The sequence below is a fragment of the Dendropsophus ebraccatus genome, chromosome 8, assembly GCF_027789765.1.
Source record: "Dendropsophus ebraccatus isolate aDenEbr1 chromosome 8, aDenEbr1.pat, whole genome shotgun sequence".
In the NCBI taxonomy this organism is placed as follows: Eukaryota; Metazoa; Chordata; class Amphibia; order Anura; family Hylidae; genus Dendropsophus; species Dendropsophus ebraccatus.
Window position 1 is genome coordinate 44574798 of NC_091461.1, and position 22686 is coordinate 44597483.

Below are 22686 nucleotides of genomic sequence, written 5' to 3' on the forward strand. Positions count from 1 at the left end.
TACCTTGAAGCTATTTAACCTTCTTGAAAACTACTGGTCTCCTTGAAATTAAATAAAAAGTTTGCCAGTTCAGAAAAACTTTTTTCAAAAACCATGTTAGGGAATATATATAAATGCTCTGTGGTTGGCGGACTGTGGAGCAAAACGTCATTGGAAGGTTAAAGAGCAGGACTGAAAATAACTTTATTAACCCTAACTGCAACCACTTTCTAAAATGACCGGCAACAGGTGAGTACATGTGTTTTAATTCTCTTCCTTTAGGCTAGGCTCACACTATCTAAAAACAATAGCTGTATTTCATAGCAACGGCCATTGCTGTGCAAACAGCTGCCGTTATTTGTGAAATAACGGCCGCTCTTTGTCCAACAACAACCGTTGTTGTGAAATATGGTTGTTCTATTTACAGTGTATGAACCTAGCCTCAAACATAAAAAAGCACAACCCCTTTAAGGCTCTCTGACTTAAAAGGTACCTACTGTACCAATTTGTCAACGTGGCAGGATACTCTGTGAAAATGCTGAAAGGTAGGCTCTCTCTTTTGACATAAGCGAGGTTCAAGGAAATCCTGGAAGTGCCATAAACTGCAATGTAACACACATACAATGCAGTCTATGTAACTTTCTGGAGTTGCCATAACTTAGGTATCCTGCCATACTGAAAAAGTGGTTCTTACCTTTTAAACCAGGGGTGGGGAACCTTTTCCATGTCGAGGGCCGGTCGGGCATTTATAAAATCATTCGAGGGCCGCATACCGTGCGCAGCATGGTAGCGTGGGTTTGCAGCACCCGGGGCAAGGCAAAGTATTGTTCCCCTAATGCCCCTGCTATTGTAGTTAACCCTCTGTGATGCCCCTTGTACCTGATGTGAATCCTTAGTGATACCCTGTAGCCTGAGTTAACCCCCCAGTCATGTCCCTGGTAGCCTAATTACCCCCCCCCCCCCACACACCCAATGATGCCTCTGGTAGGCCTAGTTAATCCTCCCACTTATGTCCCTGGTAGCCTAGTTAATACCCCCAGTCATGTCCCTGGTAGCCTAGTTAAGCCCCTCTGTGATGTCCGTGGTAGCCTAGTTTAGCCCCTCAGTCATGTGCCTGGTAGCCTAGATAACCCCCCAGTCATGTCCCTGGTAGCCTAGTCAGCCCCCCGTCATGTCCCTGGTAGCCTAGTTAACCCCCCAGTCATGTCCCTGGTAGCCTAGTTAACCCCCAGTCATGTCCCTGGTAGCCTAGTTAACCCCCCAGTCATGTCCCTGGTAGCCTAGTTAAGCCCCTCAGTCATGTCCCTGGTGGCCTTCTTAACCCCCTCAGTCATGTCCCTGGTGGCCTTCTTAACCCCCTCAGTCATGTCCCTGGTGGCCTTCTTAACCCCCTCAGTCATGTCCCTGGTGGCCTAGTTAACCCCTCAGTCATGTCCCTGGTGGCCTAGTTAACCCCCCAGTCATGTCCCTGGTGGCCTAGTTAACCCCCTCAGTCATGTCCCTGGTGGCCTTCTTAACCCCCTCAGTCATGTCCCTGGTGGCCTAGTTAACCCCCCAGTCAGGTCCCTGGTGGCCTTCTTAACCTCCCAGTCAGGTCCCTGGTGGCCTTCTTAACCTCCCAGTCAGGTCCCTGGTGGCCTTCTTAACCCCCCAGTCAGGTCCCCGGTGGCCTTCTTAACCCCTCAGTCAGGTCCCTGGTGGCCTTCTTAACCCCCCAGTCAGGTCCCTGGTGGCCTTCTTAACCCCCCAGTCATGTCCCTGGTGGCCTAGTTAATCCCCAGTGCCTGCCCCAAATAAAAAAAAAATAAACATCCCACTCACCTTTCCTCCGCTCCCACGCTATCCAGGTCCTCTTCTCCCTCCTCTCTTCTGTGCCGGTCTTCTCCTGCAGGCGGCGCGCGGTGAAATGACGTCATCGCGCGCGGCCCGCAGGAGTCACAAGCCGTGCGCCGCTCTGTTGGGGAAGGAGCCGGCACAGACACAGGAAGATGCTGTGTATGCCGGCTCCTGCCTCACCACCGCGGCGCACATGACAGGAGAGCCGCAAACCGCAGAAGACGTGTGCCGCTCTGAAGGAGAAGGAGCCGGCATACACAGCGTCCTCCTGTGTCTGGTAACTGTCACAGACACAGGAGGAAGCTGTGAATGCCGGCCCCTTCTCCTCCAGAGCAGCGCATGTCACAGGGGTGCCGCGGGCCGCATCCGGAGGTGTCAGGGGCCGGATGCGGCCCGCGGGCCGGAGGTTCCCCACCCCTGTTTTAAACAGACAGGTTATGTCCTCCAAAGGAATCTGGATCAAATAAAACTAATCTCTCTCAAATCTCACTGTTATAATCCATAACCTAAGCATAAACTAAGCATTAACCTATGTGGGCTTCCAGTCAGTTCCCTAACCAAAATATAAACCTTTAGGGTGCTTTCACACGTACTGCATTCGCAGCGGATTTCACGCAGCGAGTTTGCAGCGAAATCCGCTGTGGATCCTGGTATAGTGAAGGTCTATGGGGTCACATACCCACAGCAGAATCTTCATTACGCTGCAGATATGTGACCCGGCCCCTTTAACCCCTCGCCGCCCTCAGCCCCCGGCCCGCAGCATACATTACCTGCCCGGCGCGGCTGTGTGAGGCTCCTGGCTCCCCTCGCTTCTCATCAGCCAATCAGTGCTGCCGTGCACTGATCGGCTGATGGGGAGCAAGGGGAGTCGGGAGCCTCACGCAGCCGCAGCGCTGAGCAGGTAATGCATGCTGCGGGCCAGGGCAGGCTGCGGGCGGTTAAAGGGGCCAGGTCACAAACTGTCAGCGGAATGAAAATTCCGCTGCAGGTATGTGACCCATTCAACTTCACACTACCAGGATCCACAGTGGATTTCGCTGCAAACTCGAAGCGTAAAATCCGGTACGTGTGAAGGCACCCTAAGGATGAACCTTAAAACCACAAAAATATGTACAAAATATTCCACAGACTTAGAGTAACCTGATTTCAAAATAACTCCCATAAATGATGTTATATTCTTTTGATTGTTTTATTTGTGATTGATAACTATGCAAATAAATGCAAAATACAAATCGCCTGTTCTTGAGATGTAATACCATAGTGATTATATTATGTAGAATTATGTTTTAGACTTTTATTTTGTCAGGTGATTTTTATTTTTATTAGCCTAAGAGTATTTGCATCCAAAAACAAGAATGCTGGTGGCAGGAGACAGACTTCTAGCAATTACCTGTTTGTGTGCATTCATTAACTAACATCAATTATCTGGGGCTATCAATAATTCAAGAGTAAAACAATGCAGAAGAGTATCCAGGGGTGAAAGAATACAGCATTCATTTACATCCTACTACTGATGCATTGATGGAACAGTTGAAGGCTTAGACAAGTTTTTAGAACACATCTTCTGCCTTCACTTGATTGTACATGATGGACGTGTAATTTTTCAACTGTAACTATAATGCGTCAGTAACTGATCTAGTCTAAATCCTATATACATTTAATGTTCCTACAGTGCAGACACGCTGGGGGAGAAAATGCAAAGTCTGGTAAAGTCTGCTTGCGTAATTCTTATATGGGGGCCTTCCGACTCTTCACTGATAGATGATGTCAGTCAATAGAAGAGTCCGGTATAATGGATTTTCACCGTGAGATCCTTTTGATCTTGAAGGACAAGATGACTTTAGTATAAAATGTGTATGAACATCTTTAGTTGTGCTCCTCAGGTTTGATCCTGCATTTCCTTGTTTGGATATTGGATTTTATTTTGGCTTTGATGTATATTTGTATATTCTGACTTGCCTGTATTGACCCTTGGTTCATTTGTCTCAACTGGAGTCAGAAAGTTGTACAGATTTGTAAATTTAAAAATGTCAAGTCTTCCAGTACATATCAGCTGCTGTGTGTTTTCTTTTTCCCAGTATACCACAGTGCTGTTTGCTGCCACCTCTGTCCATGACAGGAACTGTCCAGAGCAGTAGCAAGTGCCCATGGAAAACCTCTCCTGCTTTGGACAGTTCCTGTCACCTGAGTACCTCATAATAAATTTTAACAGACATAGGTTTTAATCGTTAATATACCTTATAAAGTAATGACATATATCTAAAACCCCTCTCCTGACCCCCACCCGATCAGGAGCCCCCTGCCATTCAGCTGTGCAGGAAACAGTGTCCTACCCCATTCATCTGCTTACACACAAAATAACCGCTACCTTGTAAATGATTGAGTGGAAGGAAACCTTTCTGACAAAATTTATCAGCTTGCTTTTTTCAGAAGGGAGTAGCCCCAGGCCACATCGATAAAATTTTGTGACTAAAAGGGGCTATCTATTCTAAAATTAAAATTCATCACCAACCCACTAAATATTTGAAACTGTGAAAGTGGGATTCCCCAGTGATTGTTCGACACCTTTCCCATTTGTATATGCTGCTCCTAGCCCCAGATTCAAACGTTTACAAATGATCCTGTTTTACACCATGGCACCTGGCGTAAAAACTACATCTCCCAGCATGTATTGCACCTCAGAAGCAACTACCAGATACCCGCCCCTGTCTTGTAGTATCTGCCTACCACTGACTTGATCTGCTTCTTTTTTGCACAGTTGACATAGACAGATAGATAGATAGATAGATAGATAGATAGATAGATAGATACTATTTATCTAGATAGATTAGAGAAAGAGAGATATTAAACAACAGCCTCTCCTTTCCCTTATACTACTCAGGAGAGGCTGATGTTTCCCTGCTCTTGGTCAGGTGATCACTGTGTGATGCCATTGGTGGGCGATTTTAGAGATGAGCTGTTACAGCTTACCTGGCAACAGAAGAGACAGAGATCAGGTGACCTCTGTCTCAGAAGGGTGGGGGAGGACAGAGTATTTGAGACGGAGTGGACCAAGAAGTGAGGATTTTCAGCAGCTTCATAGGGTGAATCAGGATGTGCTGCAGACAAATGGACCAATTCATATAATAGACACCTATTACAAATAAGCTCAGATTATTGGTGGGGACTGAACAGGGTTAAATCTTTATTAACTGGCGTTCCCCTTCAACAAATTTATATTAACATTGGGATAACCCCTTGTCTCAGACTAACTGTTCTCTGTGTTTATACAGACTTCTAGTATTTTTCCTGTACTACTAGCTAGCCATAGTTAGGGCCAATTATTATGGACATTCAAAGCTTTTTCAAGCAAGACTGAATAGGCTTGGCAACATTTTTGAGTTTAGAAATATACTCACAAAAGTTGTCACTTCCCTCATGTTCCTGGCGGGTTGTAACAAGTGGCATTACTAAGAAGGTGGTGATAATGAGCACTGGTGTAGATGATTATAAATTGGTAGTGCATCCTAAAGGCATGATCAAATTGAAATTTGGAAGAACAAAATGTTACTTTTTATTTATTTTTCTCCATTTAACTTTGGAATGTTTACTAGAACCAATGATGTTAATATCAATTGTGGATGTAATTGCTCTTCAAATGAGTTCCTTTGAAATAAAGAAAATTGTGGCAGCTCTTTTTTTCCGACTGCCAAGTTGTTAATCTTGGCATTTAAACCAATATTAAAATCTGTAAACACTTTTATATGCACTTGAAAAAAAATATGCTTTGTGTGCTCAATTAGACTAGAACAGCTTTGTGTTTGACAAATATCGACTTTTTTTTGTTGTTGTTGTTAAGCAGAACAATTTCACTTCTACACGTTTAGGTCCAAAGTGTAGGCCACTTACAATTATGACTGATATGTTCGCTGGGTGATAAGATAGATATGATCATTTGCTACATATGCTTTATTATGAGCCCGGTCTCATTCCTTTAAAGCTAGAAGTCTTTATTCAGCAAAGCAATTAAATGTTTTATTCACTATGGTAATTTAACCTTCAACATTGCAATGTAAAATTGAAAGCGTTCTCCAATTAATGCATGCTAAAAATATATAGCTCATTAAATGCAGCACGCTGAAATGGGTTCCGAAATATATATACATACTTTAAAGTATAAAACGTGTATGTGTGAAATAGAAATTGTTGTTTGGCAGCAGAAACATAAGTATTTGTAAGAATTACATCCTAATAATATCACTGTTCATAGGTTCATTTTTCATGTGCCACCAAGCTCTATAAGCAGTATGTAAATGAACTACAGTTTTAAATATTACAATCTATACCTATTTAACCTAAATAGGCTCAAAATGATTCACAGTTTGTACAGCCAAAGAAAATATAACCTTCTGGCTACTTAAAGTCACCACTAGAGGGAGACGTTTCTACTGCAATGAATCTTGTCACAACATTTTTGTCTTCATCTTCTTCTGTCTATGAGCTATAACTTTTTTTTTTTGCTTTCATAGACATAGATGGAGCCATTTAAAGTTTTATAATGGAACCCTTTAGATTACCATATAATGTTTCAGAAAAGGAAATTAAACTGTTTGATCAAATGGAAAAATAAATGCTCCACAGTTTAGCAAAAGATGAGAAAGCCTGGTATAAATCTATGCATTTATTTATTATCAAAACAATATAAAGCCATTTTACGGAATTCATTTAGCAGACTTTTTCTGCTTATTTATAGATATTTACATTTTTTTTTATTTAGTATGATGGTATTATTCTACATATACAGATATAGTTTTACTTTTTTTGTTGTTTTTTTTCCCCCCATTTCTGATACTGTGATTTTTGAAGTTCCAAACGGCTTGCTGAGAATGTCACGGCTTTTGCAGGATTTCTATTTTTGAAGTGAAGGCCTCTTCCTGAACCCTTAACTTTTCATTTATCTCAGCCTGCAGAGAGAATGAAAAAGGATTTAGGGAAAAGCTGCCCTCTGCTGTACTTTGTCTTTGTAGGTCTGACATATCCATCTAGCCTTTACATTGAGATTACACTTCACATGCCTTCCTGTTTTACAGACATTACAAAATACCAGCCTGCTTTCAAGTGATAACTGTTATCATATTAGTGGACATAATAGGGATAACATTTGTATCATAGCATAAGGCACAATCTCTACTATATTACAAATATTAAGGGAAGATTAACATTTCAATTAATATTAAAAACCTGGACAATATTTCAAATACTTTTTTTAAGTTTTACATGAACTTTTATTGTTTTTAGAGTTCAAAAAATGTAGCTTGCTTGTATATTTTACATCATGTTGACAGATCACTTACCACTTTAAAATAATATTAAAGTGTTTCCTGCCCTGCTATTGTACGTAACAAAAACATCTAATAAGAATCAGCTATATAAATCACATTAATTTTTGAATGTATACTTTGTTCTCCGAAACAATGGAATGAGTATAAATTCATTTTTTACTTTCCACCATCAGGTAATTTCCATTAGTTGCTGTGAATCTTTACATTTCATGCAAGGGCTTAGAAAGTTATTAAATGGAGTTTATACTTATATACTATATTCAAAGCAAATCTGTACCAATGGACATCATCCTAAAAGTCGGTAGCACTCTGTTGTTTTGCAAAATCCATACCTGGTCCTGGGGTCTGTCTGTATCCTGAGCCCCATATTCAGGCAAAAAAACTAGGGCAATAAGGTAGGGCCTAGAGCATCTGTGTCCTAAGGATCCTATTCCATAGGCCGACCAGGGCCCAATCAACAATGTAAACGAGCGCAGATCTGCTAGATCGGCGCTCGTTTACTGGGCCTATTCCACGGTCCGATAATCGTTTAGCGAGGGCTGCAGGGACATTGTTACCGATGTCTTTGCAGCCCTTGTTTAAGCATCATACTTTACCTATCCAGGCAGCAAGGCTTCTTCTGCGCTCCATCTCCCGATCGCGCACGCAGCAGCAGCTTTGGAGCGGCCTGTCTGAACTGGCAGACTGCCCAGCCAATCACTGGCCGCGGCGGTCCCGGCCAGTGATTGGCTGAGAGGTCTGTCAGCTCACACAGGCCGCCCCGAAGCTGCTGCTGCTGCGCGCGGAACCGGGAGAAGGAGCGCAGGAGCCTGGGCAGCCTGGATAGGTAAAATATGATGTTTTTAAATCGTCGATTGTGCGCCGCGCACCTCTATTCCATGTAGCAATGCACAGGTGGCGAACGATGATTTTAGGTTTGCACCTAAATAAACGATCAGCCGATGACACGATCATCATCTGATCATTCTATCTATTCCACGGAGCGATAATCGTACACATTCTCCACGGAGCGATAATCATACACATTCTCTTTAACATTACAATAATCTAAATTACAAGTTGTATTCCATATTAAATTCAGATTTTTAAATACAGATTTGGGCCATATTCACACTATGTATATTATCATTAAATAATGGCCATTGTTGCATTGTGTACAGTAGGTTAACATTATTTTCTGTGAAACAAAGACCACAGTGTATACACTCGGTATACACTGCAACCGCTGTTCTGTGAGGCCACACAGAAAACTCACATGTCTATTTTGTGCAGCCACTCTCGGGCGTACTTTACATTGAATTCTATGGTTAATTGGAGCGTGGGCACACCCAAAAGTGTTCTATTCAAATGACCATGAAGTGCAACAAGTGCCGGGTGAACATCACAGGCAGCGCCGTTCTGTGAAACAGCCGTGTCACAGAATGGCCACTGTTTTTACAGCGTCTAAATGTGGCCTTGTACATATTAGTTATATTTTGGTCAGCCACTGTGATCAAAGTCCCAATAACAATGATAGGAAACAACATAAGGAGTAAACACAAACCAGTAATATTTTTTTGTTGTTGTTTTTTTACTTTTCAGTTTTCTTCCCCTTTAGGTAAAGATTTCGCATGTTTCTACATGAAGCATCAAATGTATAGTTCGGTCCAAAACAATATTGAAGTTTGCTTATTGACACAGTTGTATTTAATTTTTTTAAACCAGCAACATTTAGTTACACCACATAATCTTGGTTGCCTGGTTCCACATCTGGATGGGTGGAGATCGTTAACAATGGAAAGGTGTTGAGCACTAGTAGATGAGAAATGAGGTAATAATACAATAATTGGTGTTCTGGACAATCTTTTTTTTTAGGATCGTTTTACATGTACATACTCTCAAAATGCACTATTTAAGCACCAGCATAGCACTAAGTTTGTTTGGTCTTTAACATCTAAGTTGTGAGACACAACTTGTATTTCCCTGTGCTAGTTTCTGAATATCTACTGTAAAAACATCCTAAGAATATGACTACATTGCAGCAATGTCTTGGCATCTTGTGCCAGTGACACTGGCACACATTGGGGGAAATTTATAAAAGGAAAAAGTTGAATTTTTTGGCGTAAAATGGCTAGATGCAAATAAATTTATTCGCAAGTTGGCGTTTTGTGAATAAATATTCGCATCTGGACATTTTACACCAGCTTGGTAGGTTTCCTGGTGCACACACTGCAGCGTGCGGGATTTATGTACAGGCAGTGCACCTCTACATACATCTCCGTACTGTCAGCCATGGACCATGACTACCGTAATAGGTAATGTATATATTCTTTAACTTCCGGGGGGGGGGGGGGGGTCGGGGGTCGGGGGCCGGAAAGTGGGGGAATGGGGCCAGACCGGGTATTTAGCCACTTTACAAAGTTATATAACTTTGTAATGTGTGTTAAATAAACCAAAAAAATTATTTCGTGGGAGTTGTCCTTTAACCCCTTCCCCCAATATGACGTCCAGGGACGTCATGAAAAGCAGTGCTAGAACGCATCATGACGTCCCTGGACGTCATGATTTCCCTGCCTCCCCCCACTATCCCTATATGAGATCAGGAAGCAGGAGGAGGCTGTGTCACACAGCCTCCTCCTGCTGCCACTGCCCGGAGGGGAGCCGCACTCCCCCCGGGCAGTTAACCCCATAGACGCCGCGGTCGTTGTGACCGCAGCGTCTATGGAGAGATCTGCAGGCTCCCTCGCCGATCGGGCAGCAGGAGGAGGCTGCGGCACATTGCCTCCTCTCCTGCTGCCACTGCCGATGTCCTCCCCGGGCCCCCCTTCCTGCTCCCTCTGCTCCCCCTGTCCTCCCCGTGCTTCCAGCAGCCCACCTTCCCCGCTGCCCGGAACTTGCAGCACCCCCCTCCCCCCCGCACGCGCGCGCACCCGGAGGTTCCAGCACACCTTCTCCCCTGGAGCCGGCCCCCCGTCCAAAGTAAGCCCCCCTCCCGGAGAAGCCACCCGCCCAGAGCTTCCAGCGCCATCCTCCACCGCCCCCACGCCCGGAGCTTCCAGGGCTCCCCCCTCCCCAGAAGCAGCCCCCCGTTCGGAGCTTCCAGCACCCCCCGGGGGTTACCATAGTAACCCAGACGCTACTCGGTGCGTCTGGGTTACTATGGCTAGTAACGATCAGGACCCTGCACTGCAGGGACCTGATCGTTTAAATGAGTGGTCAGCGTGTTACACTGACCACTCATTCAGTAGATAATGCTATAATGCAGTACAGCACAGATCAGGTGCTGTACTGCATTATATATATACCTGTAAAAGTAAAAAAAAACACACACACACACACACAAATAAATGAATAAATAAATAAATACATACATACTTAAATTAATTAAAATAAATAAATACATACTTACATTAATTAAAATAAATAAATAAATTAAATAAATAAATATACACATTCCCCATCCCCCTTTATAAATGATCCCCTATAAATAAGATGCATATGTTTGGTATCACCACGTCCGTAATGACCCCGTCTATTAACCAGTTACATTAATTATCCCGCCAGATTAATGCCTTAAAAAAAATAAATGAATAACTAACCAAAATCCAACATTTTTGTTAATCCCGCCCCCTAAAAAATAAAGAAAACAGCTATCAAAACGTCACATGTACCCAGAAGGTGTACCACTAAAAGCGTCAACTTATGCTGCAATAAAAAGCCCTCACATAACTCCATTGGTGAAAAAAATTAAATATTGCTGCTCTTACATTATGCAAGACACAAACAGTTTTTATAGCATAAATGCCATAAACTATAACAAAAGCTATATAACATCGATATCACTGTAATCGTACTGACCTGACGAATAAAGATAACATGTCATATATAATGTATAGTAAATGGCGTACAAAAAAAATGGTGAAAAACTGTTGCTAAATTGTGTTTTTTATTCATACCAGCTCATAAAAAATTTAATAAAAAATTATCAGGGTGTCATATGTCGTACAGAATGGTACCAATGGAAATGTCAACTCATCTTACACAAATATTTTGGCACCCCAAGGCCTCTGTAACATGGTTTAATGGCTAAAAAAAACCTGAAATAAAAAAAAGGCCCCCAAATTCCCCAGGTCTCTGTCATGTCTGATGCCTGTGGTTGAGTCAGGTGACGCACTGCGGCCACATATGGGGGATTTCTAGAAACACTGGAATAAGGGGAATCAATATTGAGTTGCATTTCTCAGTTAGTATTTGCTGTGTTAGAGGAAAATAATTGATTAAAATAGAATATCTGGCAAAAAATGAAAATTTAAAATTTTCCCTCCAACTTGCTTAAATTTCTGTGAAATACCTAAAGGGTTAATAAACGTATGAAATGTTACTTTGAATACTTTGAAGGGTGCAGTTTTTACAGTAGAGGGATTCATGGGGGTAACTAACTAACAGGCCCCACAAATCCACTTCAGAACTAAACTGGTCCCAAAAAAATTAGAATTTGAAATTTTCCTGAAAATTAGAAAAATCGCTGCAAAATTTCAAAGCCCTCTAACATCCTAAAAAGTAAAAGGACGTTCACCAAATGACGTCACCATAAAGTAGACATGGTGTAGATGTTGCAGTAATAATTAGTTCATGTGGCATGACTATTTTTCTTAGAACAAGAGAATTTTAAATATAAAGAAACGTAAATTTTTCTAACTTTTGCACAAATGTTGTGCTTTTTACAAAAAACTACTGAGTGTATCAACAAAAGTATACCACAAACATAAAGAGGAATATGTCAAGGAAAAACAATCTCAGAATAACCCCAACAGTTAAAAGCATCACAGAGTTACCACTACATAAAGAGAGACAGGTCAGATTTGAAAAATAGGCCCTGGTCATTAAGGCCAAAACAGGCTGCGGAGGCAAGGGGTTAATAAATGTCCCCCATTGTGTATGGAGCAGGCACAGTTCTTGAGCCCACGCTAAGTAGTCCATGTACATTAAATGTCCTCCACTGAGCCTGTATATGCCTACGGAGGACACAGAGGGAGGTCACGTGTTCCTCCATGCTTGACCATATTATGGATGGCAATGCCATTCTGAGCACTGGGCTTCCTATAACATCACTATTGTTTTGTTTTTTTGTTTTTTTTGGGGGGGGCAGGTTCTCTTTATATGGTTTTTCTGAGATCAGAAAAAAAATGGCAAAAAAATAATCTTATAATGTCTTGCGGTTCCAGTACAATTCTCCTCATCAGTCCTTATTTCCTAATGTACTGCCTTCTGATGACCCTGATTGGCTGCAGCATTGGGCTATGTTCACACTTTGTAGTACTGCAAAACCGGCCGGATGATCTTTAGCACCGCTGAATTCTGATGCGGGCGCATCCGTATTGAATAGCAGCTGCAGGAAACTGACATGTCAGTTTCTCGCGGCGCCGCTAGGGATCCTGGCTAGAGCGTACACTACGCCCGGGATTCCCTCAGCCTTCAGCACAACTTAAGTTCTGAACTAATCACGGCCGTTGCAACAGAACTTACGTTGTGTGAACATGGCCTAGTCATGGATGTCATAACTGCGGCACTAGACAAATACAGACGGTATGCACCAAATTGGCAGTATTGGAATGATCGAGCGGGTAAGTAATGGGTCTTTTACCATGTTATGGCATTTCCTCTCCCTAGTCCACTTTCTGCTTGGATCTCGGAAAACCCCATGAAACAAGTTTTATGCTTTGGACAATCTGTTTCTGAATAGTTTCCAGGCAATATGTTTATCACAGGGAGCCTAGCTGGAATACCCAGTGAACAGTTGTAGGGTCTGTTATCACAACGTTTTTTTTTTTTCCGACCATAGTTTTGACCGGTTGTCATTTTGAGGTGAAAATGCCACTTAAGAAAAAAAAAGAAAGAAAGAAAAAAAAGGGCTGTGGGAACAAATCCATAATTTGTTTCAGCCAAAAGTTTTTCTAGCAGGAAAAATCCACTGCAGATTTAGGCTATGTTCACACTGCGTATGATTCCGTCCGTAGTGCGAACCGTGAATATACGCAGGTAGTTTTGAGGTTGAAGCGTTCGCTTGAAAGTATACGACATACGCCCGCACAATGCACACTACGTATGAGCTTACGGCCGGATAGTATACGGCGCCGTGAAAAATGAACAAGACCATTGTTTGAGGATGGAAATGTTGAAACTCACGGCCGTGGATTTCCATGCAGTCCCGTACAAAGTACTTATTTCAACCAAATTGAACTTGATTTTTCGATCCAAAAGGTTCTGTGTGGTTTACGGGGCTGGGCGAAGATTTCCAAGTAAATGACCTGCCTCAGATCGTTTCGAAACAAGCTAGGGAAGCATAACTGTACTACGGGCGTATGTTCGCGGTTCGTACGCATCCGGCCGCATGTCTATTTTTCCCACGCCCGTAGTTTCAGCCGCACATGTACGGCGGCGTACGATCTACGTGTGAACATAGCCTTAAAGGAGATGTCGGATGGACTATAAAAGCTGGAAGCACACAGGGGGAAATTGATTACAAGTACTAACTTACCTCTCCCCGTGCCCGTGGTGAGTGGTGGGACCAACCACAGGACCCCCGCCAGAAGGCATTTCGGGGGGGGGGGGGGAAGGCTTGTCCCGGCTAATGAACTGGCCCGCTTAGCCAATCAGTGACTGGAGCGGTGTCATCAGCCGGATCATGATGTGTCCTGCCACTCACCATTGGCACGGGGAGAGGTAAGTTAGTACTTGTACTTAATTTCCCCCCTGCCTGATGCCAGACTTCTGTTATGTTACTATTAATACTAGTAATTACAGTTACTATTATGTTAGCATTCAGGGTATGATTACTTTAATCCGTAAAAAATTAAAATATATTACTACTGATTAACCTTTGTTCTATCTACTTACTAATAGGGGTCGTAGTTGGGATTTGCAAAAAAAAAAAAAAAAAACACTATATTTGCCTGACTTAAGTCAAAAATACTTTTTGGAAATTGCAGCTGTCTGTTCTAACAAAAACATAACCACACCCCTTAAGGTTCTATATCTAAAACAAACAAACTAATCTACACTTCACAAAATGTCACAGTCCAGTCTGCACACTTCCTTCCAATAACTGCAATAAGCTCGCTTATATATCAAAGCCAATGCTTAGACGAGCTAACACGTTATTCAAAAGATAAATTGGCTTCCTGTAGTGAGAGAACAATACATTTGTGTGTAACCCAAAACCACTGTTTATTTATGTTCAGTATTTCATACATACTAAAATGTTCTTTTATATTCTATGCAGCCCGAGGCTAGGTTTATTCACTGTAATATGGAAACAGAAAACGGACGTAGAGAAGGTATAAGGAGCAGTTGGCTTTTAGGTAATAATGTGTTCTATTGAAGGGATTATCCAAGATTAGAAAAGCATAGCTGCTTTCTTGCTAAAAAAAAAAGATAAGGAAAAAGGAAACAGCACCACACCTGTTTCCAGGATGTTTGTGGTATTACTACTAAACACCATTGATTTCAATGAATCAGAGCTGCAATACCAGACACAAACTGAGGGCAAGAGTGGTGTTGTTTCTGCAATAAAGCAGCTGTGCTTTTGTAATCCTGGATAACCCCATTTAAAGTCTATGTTTTTATTATACAGTGTGAACCAAGTCTAACAGTGTACCATCTGTAATCTGTGGTTACATGATACTATTTTGGTAAAGACATTAAAAACTTTGTCCTATACGAATCCCTATTATATTGCATACACAAGGAATACCCAAACAGATGCCTGCACAGACATCCATGGGCTATGTTTCCACAACACTATTTTTACACGAAAAGGCCCATCTTTTGATAGACAGAGACCAATATTTGTGGGAACATAGCCATGCTTTGGAATACATAGGTATTCCAGTGCATTATAATAATATATGAATGGGTCAAAAATGAATAAATTAATAACCAAAGGCCCAAATTAAATGGTTAAGATTATGTAATATTAAAACTGGTGTTAACTGTGCACAGCAACCAATCACAGCTCGGTTAAATACTGAGCTGTGATTCGTTGCTATGGACAATTCACACAAAACTTGTTTCACACTTCACAAATCTGAAGAGAAATTTGGGCCAATGTTTTCCAAAAGATACAGTAAACAAAAGTGCTCAAAAATAATACAGGGCATATTTATCATTCTTTTTGCACCATTATTCTGGAGTAGTTTGTGGTTTTGCACAGGTATAATTTATAAAGTAGTCTGCACTATTTTTGAGAAGTTTGCATGGGCTGCACCATTTTTGAATGTTTTCACTTGGATGGGGCTACTTTAAAAAAAAAAAAAATTACCCAGATTTATCAAGTGCGATTTTTTTTTTTATTTTGCACAAAAGAAAATTGTGCAGCAGTACTTAAGTGAAACCCTGGTGTAGTTTTCAAGTCACTTTGTGCATAAGCACACAAAATGCACAGATTCACCAAGGCCTGTGTGCCTCATGATACATTTTAACCTAGTCTGTGTTTTTGAACAGCACATAAAAAAATCACTAATTAAAAATAGAGTTAACATACATACAAAAAAACACATTTCACAATCACAAAAACTCACAAAAAATCTAAAAATATAATAATAAAAAAAGTGTTTAGAGAGCTAGAAGGCAAATATTTATATACTGTAAGAGAAAAAAAAAAAAAAGACGAGACATAGTAATATCAGTGAGAAAAAAAGTTACTTTCCCAAGGCCAAAATAAGCATCAGTGGGAGTTATCCAAATAAAAAGGCACACAAATCATAAAAACAAAAAAGTACAAAAGAGTGGAATATGTATGTGACAAAATGATCATGAAGAACTGTGTGTTAGCTGCGACTGCCATTGATTTCTATAGAGAACTTTATACAGTCCTAAGCATTTGGATATAAGTTAGGTGTTCCCCCGAGATGTCCTTTTCAAATGCATTTTCCAAGCCTAGTCTGGATTTTACAACCATATAAACAGATCCAGATCTAATTTATTTTCCAGGCCAAACTGATGCAAGTACTTGTATTTTTCGACTATATAACCTGCATCTGCTTTGAATTGTAAAAACATTAATACAACAATTTCTCCATGAAACCCAAACACTGACTTTTTTTTTTAAACTAAACAGTAATTTAAATGCTTAATAACTCCTATCTAAAATTCACGTCAGGCTAGTTTTACTAGAATAATAAACCTGATATCTAGTTCATGAAGACTGGATGAGTCCACCTTTATCTTCAGCTCTATGACGGCTGTTTGACCTACCTCTGATTAACAGTATTATTATACAAAGTCCTATTGCAGAAAAGTTCCAGTAATCTGGCACCTAGTGGTTCAGAATTCCTATTAATCACTAATAGATTATGTAGTCACAGAGCGTCTCATCCTGCATAATGTAAGATTTACTTTGCCATGAGTAAATGCAGGCCTGAATGTTTACCGTTTCTGTAAAGGCCAAGGCAACAAGGAATGACATATGATATTTTACGTGAATGTGTAATAATGTTATGTTTAGATTCTGCCATCTGTTTTATGTACAATTTCAATATTTTAAAATGGAATTAGGGAATAGTTATTTTTATTCTAGAAGGCTTTAACATCGAAAATAACCTGAGAGAGCGAGCACGCAGCCTGGTAAAAAAGGGGGGTTATTGAAAATAGCAGTCATATTTAATGTCATATTGCATTCCCTTACAGTTGTATTTCTATTTCAGGAAACTATTAGAATAATGGATTCCATCCCATCACCACCTCCAGCGCTACACTGAAATAAGAACAGCTTGGAAGAAAAGATTCTAACAACAATTGACTATTCTGAAAGTATTATTTTTAGAAAGAAAAAAAAAAAGAATACGACTGAGAGATCTTATAATTACTCTGTACTTTAATTTCTTAAAATGTACAATGATGAAGTCAAAGTATGAGTGCCTTAATGATGATAATATGTAGAAAATAACTAGTATACCATACTGTCATCTAAAATATCAGGCATCAGATGATGTGTTATGTGCTGAGGGGCATTCACACGTTCTATGGACAGTCCGTATATACATTGGAATGGGCTTCAGTACTCCCGGCATCATCATTCATCATACACACCGGGGTCCATTTACTTAGGTGTTCCCGGCAGCAAATTGTCACACAATTTGTCCACAAACCCGACAAACCCGCCATTTTTGTCCAAAAACCTGCCAAGTGGGCGTGTGATGGGAGTGTCCTTTAAGGGTATGTGCACACTGAGGAATTCAGACAGAACCTCCATCGCAGAATTTCCAGCGGGCGCGCGCATCTCCGTCCGTGTCATAGACTCCATTCTATGCACGGGCGGATTCCGCCCAAAGAATGATTAAGTTCATTCTTAGGACGGAGGAAGGCATCCGCCCGTGCATAGAATAGAGTCTATGACACGGGCGGAGACGCGCGCACCCGCTGCAGTCTGCGGGAGGGCGCGAGCTGGGAATTCCGCAACGGAGGTTCCATCTGAATTCCTCAGTGTGCATATACCCTAAAACTGGCCAGAACCGACAGATTTACTAAGCAAATTATCATTTTTTGATGGGTTTTAGTCTGTCCTAAAAACCAGATACAAACAACAGCATAATGGCTTAAAATGTACACATTGTTAGTTAATGAGGCCCACTGTGTCATAGTCATCTGCCCTTTCCCTGTGTCCACAAGAAACATGTGCAGCCCGACTCCTGACAATTTAAATGCAAACATGATGCAAATAACCGATGAATGATCTTTTTCATTCATTGGGTGATCGCTGTCCCTTTCACATGGGCCGATTATCGGCAGTGAACGTTCCTGTCTGATTATAATAAGTCCGTGTAAAAGGATCCAAACATATTGTTGCAAGAAATAACAAAGCTGTGAGCTCAGGCCCACTGGAGTATTCCCTGGTGTCCTGGTGGGCAATTACAATGCTAAGCTCTGTACTGGGGTTAAAAATGGGACTACTGGATGACTGTACTACAGAGCCTTATGCTGAGTCAATGAGCATCTGTTCAGAGTACCGGCTGCCTTCCCAGTGCTGCCAGCTATCAGCTGATAACTGTAAGGGTCCTATTACACAGAGCGATTTTTAACGATAAATGACTAACGATAAACGATTGCAAACGAGATTGTTTATTGTCAACTTAAAATCGTTCACCATATTACACAGAGCAATAGTCGTTAGTTACTATGGTTATTGCGATCGTTACTAAGATTGTTTATTCCTTCTGATCGCAGCAAAACAATGAACAATGTGCCATTACACTGAAAGATTAGTGAAAAAATGCGGAAATTGAGCGAACGAATGTGGAATTAAAGCGATTGATTGGCGAACGATTAACGATAATTTTAGGTTCGGATCTAAATCAATGATCAACGACATACGAACGATTTTTGGATCGTTGCCTGCAATTACACAGAACGATTATCATTTAAATTCTAACTATATAGCGATATTTTGCACGATAATCGCCAAGTTTAATAGGGCCCTAACCTGACTGGCAGCTCAGGAAATATATGAAGGGACAACTAAATTAAAACATTTTTGTTCAATTCATACTGTTAATGGGGCTCTCCATTACCAGAAGGAACAGTAATTGGAACTCTCAAAGCCCCAAGGATAATCCAGCACTGGCCATTATGCACTATAGAAAGTGACGTAGAAAGCAAAAGGATGTTGGGAAAGTCATATTGTAATGCATTTCGAACTAAAATTGGCTAATTTACTTTTTTTGTTGTTGTAGCCTAGCAACCAATCAGATTCCCCCTTTCATTCCTCACAGAAGCTTTGGAAAATGAAAGGTAGAATCTGATTGGTTGCCGGGGGCAAGTTTCATTTTGCACCATGTTTGATAAACTCCTATATGATATTTTCTTTGTACACATACACACGTTTATTAAATTAGCCTAGTGCCTGCTAAAGTATTTTGTTCATTTTTACATGCATAAATGACATATCTGTAATTTCCTTTAAATTTCTCTGTTATTCTGCCGGTGTTAACCTTTACCACATAACAGTCCATTCATGAAATATATAGACATCTAAATTGAGGGTAATAAAGGTTCCCTCAATAATTGCATCATTTGACACACTGCTAAATTCTATCTGCCGTACTGCTATGCTGCAACTCATAGAATAATTAGGATTTAATCTCTATATTATAGAAGATTTGATTCACTTTTTCATTTCATTTATTTTAACCATATAAAATCCCCAGTGATTACATTAGGTCTCGGTGAATCAAATGCTCACATATAAATTAATACTTTACTTACATGAAATGCACATTTTTGCAAATTATTGCCAGACAGATGTTTTTTTCCCACTAATATTATTGGAGTAATTGTGAACATTATTTCAATTCATGACTCATTATGGGAAAGAAATAGGAGTGAGAAAGGTGACATTGCAAATCAGGAAGTATTCAACCCAGATTGCAAACTATAGAGATGTTGAATAAGACTGTTAGAGCAGTTTAAAAATATTAACACAATACGGAAGGCAATTTCACTGCCAAAAACATGAATAAGATGCCAGGTAACTGGGGAATTACTATAGTGCTGGCAGAGATTGTGTTCACACCCCAGCCTGAGACGTAAAGGGGGTGCTACAAAGTCTTTTTTCCATGTAAGTAGACCAGCGCTATGAATAATACATTATTGTTTGGGACTCAAATACAGATTTTCCTTTGGGGTAGGTTCACACATAATGAGTTTGCAGGGGATTTCATGCTGCACATATCGCAGCAAATCCGATGCAATACTCTTACTAGAGAAGAGTGAACCTGGAGCATGCTCGAGTCGATCCGAACCCGAACTTTCGGCATTTGATTAGCGGTGGCTGCTGAAGTTGGATAAAGCCCTAAGGCTATGTGGGAAACATGGATATAGTCATTGGCTGTATCCATGTTTTCCAGACAACCTTAGAGCTTTATCCAAGTTCAGCAGCCCCCGCTAATCAAATACCGAACGTTCGGGTTCGGATGGACTCGAACCTGAACCCGGTTCGCTCATTTCTAACTCTTACCATTAGAGTCTATAGCCCTGCATTGTCGCAGTAGATTTTTTTTCTGATGCGAGAACTTAGTGGCAACTTTCTTTAACTAGTTCTATGTCGTGCCGGTAAAAATAATTAAGACACCATGGCTACCTGCTCCTGTTCCTCCAATGCGCTCCAGTCTGCTTCTCCGGGTCCCGGCTTATTGACAGTCCAATCAGCCAATCACATAGTGTCTTTATTATTTTTACCTGCCTGGCATAGAAGTAGATAAAGAAAGTTACCACTATATTCTCGCAGTGGAATTAAAATCCTCTGTGAGAATGCAGGGCTATGGAATTTACTGGTAGTAAGTATTGCAGCGAATTAGCTGTGATATGCGCAGCGTGAAATCCACTGCAAACTCGTTATGTGTAAGGGTAGCTTCACACGTACCGGATCCACAGCGGATTTCACGCTGCGAGTTTGCAGCGAAATCTGCTGCGGATCCTTGTATAGTGAAGTTCTACGGGGTCACATACCCGCTGCGGCGTTGAGCAGGTAATGTATGCTCTCGGCAGCGGGCTTCGGGGGGTTAACTCACATACAGCGGGATGTCAATCCCGCTGCGAGTATGTGTTCTCATAGGGATGAAAGGCACTGGATCCGCAGCTGATTTCATGCTGCGGATCCGTTACGTGTGAAGGTACCCTAAGGGTACGTTAACAATGAGTAAAACAGGTAGAAATTCTGAGTGAAACCACCGCCATGTCAATTCTTTTAGCAGAGAGCGGTGGAGAGCAGAGGCAAGCAACACATAACATTGAGACACTGAGGAAGGTGGGATTCCGAGTTCGCGACAGGGGTTTACGGTCAGAAATTCCACCTGTTTTACTCAGTGTGAACGTACCCTAATGAAGTGTCTGTGACTTCTATTGATGAGTTGGTGCACATTATAAATACCATCTTACAAGACCACTCTCTTTTTTAGACTACTACTCCAATTGGCCACTGACATATAATGGCAAGTTGACATTAGTTTTTGCTTTTGACACTTGATAAAAATTTGTATACATTTTTTGCAGGACTGCTAAATGATACCATTAGTGTGCCCTGTCCTACCATACATCCTGAAAGCTTTTGAGCATTGGAAGCAATGGTTTATTACCCAGGACAAGGCAACTGTCAATGGTAAAGCCTGGTTCTGCTGATCTTTTGACCTGCCAGTGTTGTAACACTTTTCATGTTAGTTCAGTATAATTTATTTTATTTTTTTTACAAAAGCTGGAAGGTGCTCACATGAGGTTTGGTCTGGCGGACTTATGGTGCGTATACACAGACAGATTTATCTGACAGATCTTTGAAGCCAAAACCAGGAACAGACTATAAACAGGGATCAGGTCATAAAGGAAAGACTGGGATCTATCCTCTTTTCAAATCCATTCCTGGCTTTGGCTTCGAAAATCTGTCAGATAAATCTTTCTGTGTAAACGCACCCTTACTCACAGGTATAGGTTACACCTCCATCATCACTCTCCACTGGGGTCTATTTTTTAAATTCGACTTACAAAGTAGACCTCATTGATGATATGTTCTGCATGTCTAATAATCAGGGGAACATATTAACAATATTCAAATGTAAATTCCTATCATACAATATTATGGCATATCACTAGGTGGCGCTCTGCAGGGAACTAACAATTAAGGTAAAATGTGCTGCTTTATAATTTGAGCATGGCTGTATAGGGAAACACTACGAAGAAGCTGAAGTGTGAGGCCTTCAATGTAAGGATCAGTGGAAGCCCTAGCAGTCTTAGATGTATGCTATCACTTACTATTATTGTAACACCTCCTAAAAAGTACACTCTTTTAAATACTGTTTAAATGGAGGATAGCCCTAAGGTCACGTTTAACACATGTTTAAGTGTATGTAAAGAAGAATAGCAAACTTCAGGTAAGAACATCAGAATGTTGTAGAATAAGGCCCCCCAAATGTTCAAAACACTTTCTTATATATACTCAGACAACTCATAGGAAACTTAAATAAAACATACCTCAACTGTTTCTATGTCTTCCCCTGGATCTGATGGTAATAAGAATTTTTCATACATTTCAGAGGGTATCCCTTCTTCAAGTGGTACTGGGAACGGTGCGTCTGTTGGTTTAGCAATCTCTACTTTTTGCTGTAAAAGAAGACAAAGCGTTTAGCAGATTGTAATTGCTCTGATGAATTAAGTAGGTCTCGGTACAAGCTGCCGTCCTAGCACTTCCTCCACCTAACAGACCATGCCCCCCTCACAAACCAGCCAGTAGTAGGCCATCCTACTACTATAGCAACAGTATATACAATAAATAAAGCCAGAAGACATCACCAGATTTTAGATGTGTTACATATTAGTTGCATTGCAAACCTCAAGACAGGGTTCCCACCACTTTGATGGCAAGAAGACCTCACTACATGGGGCTATTCTTTTTTATTTTTATTCTTTGATGTATGCATTATTTCTGTTATTTTTTATAGTTACTATATCTGGTAATATTATAAAGGAACTATTATATCCGGTATTATAGCACCATTATAAGGTCAATATCCTTGGTTCTTCTTTTTTA

General features: G+C 41.0%; 1 protein-coding gene across 2 annotated transcripts in view; it reads right to left on the reverse strand.

Annotated features, from left to right (window-relative positions):
- Positions 1–6482: 6482 nt before the first annotated feature.
- Positions 6483–22686, reverse strand: part of CABCOCO1 (ciliary associated calcium binding coiled-coil 1) — an 86790-nt gene continuing 70586 nt past the window's right edge. Inside the window, exons 6-7 of one of the 2 annotated variants that reach the window (XM_069979067.1) lie at positions 22131–22259; positions 6483–6758 (exon numbers count right to left, since the gene is read on the reverse strand). In XM_069979067.1, coding sequence (XP_069835168.1) covers positions 6684–6758; positions 22131–22259 — 204 coding nt within the window. In that variant the 3' untranslated portion in view covers positions 6483–6683. The remainder of the gene's footprint in view (positions 6759–22130; positions 22260–22686) is intronic. The other variant, XM_069979068.1, reaches the window with a different exon arrangement.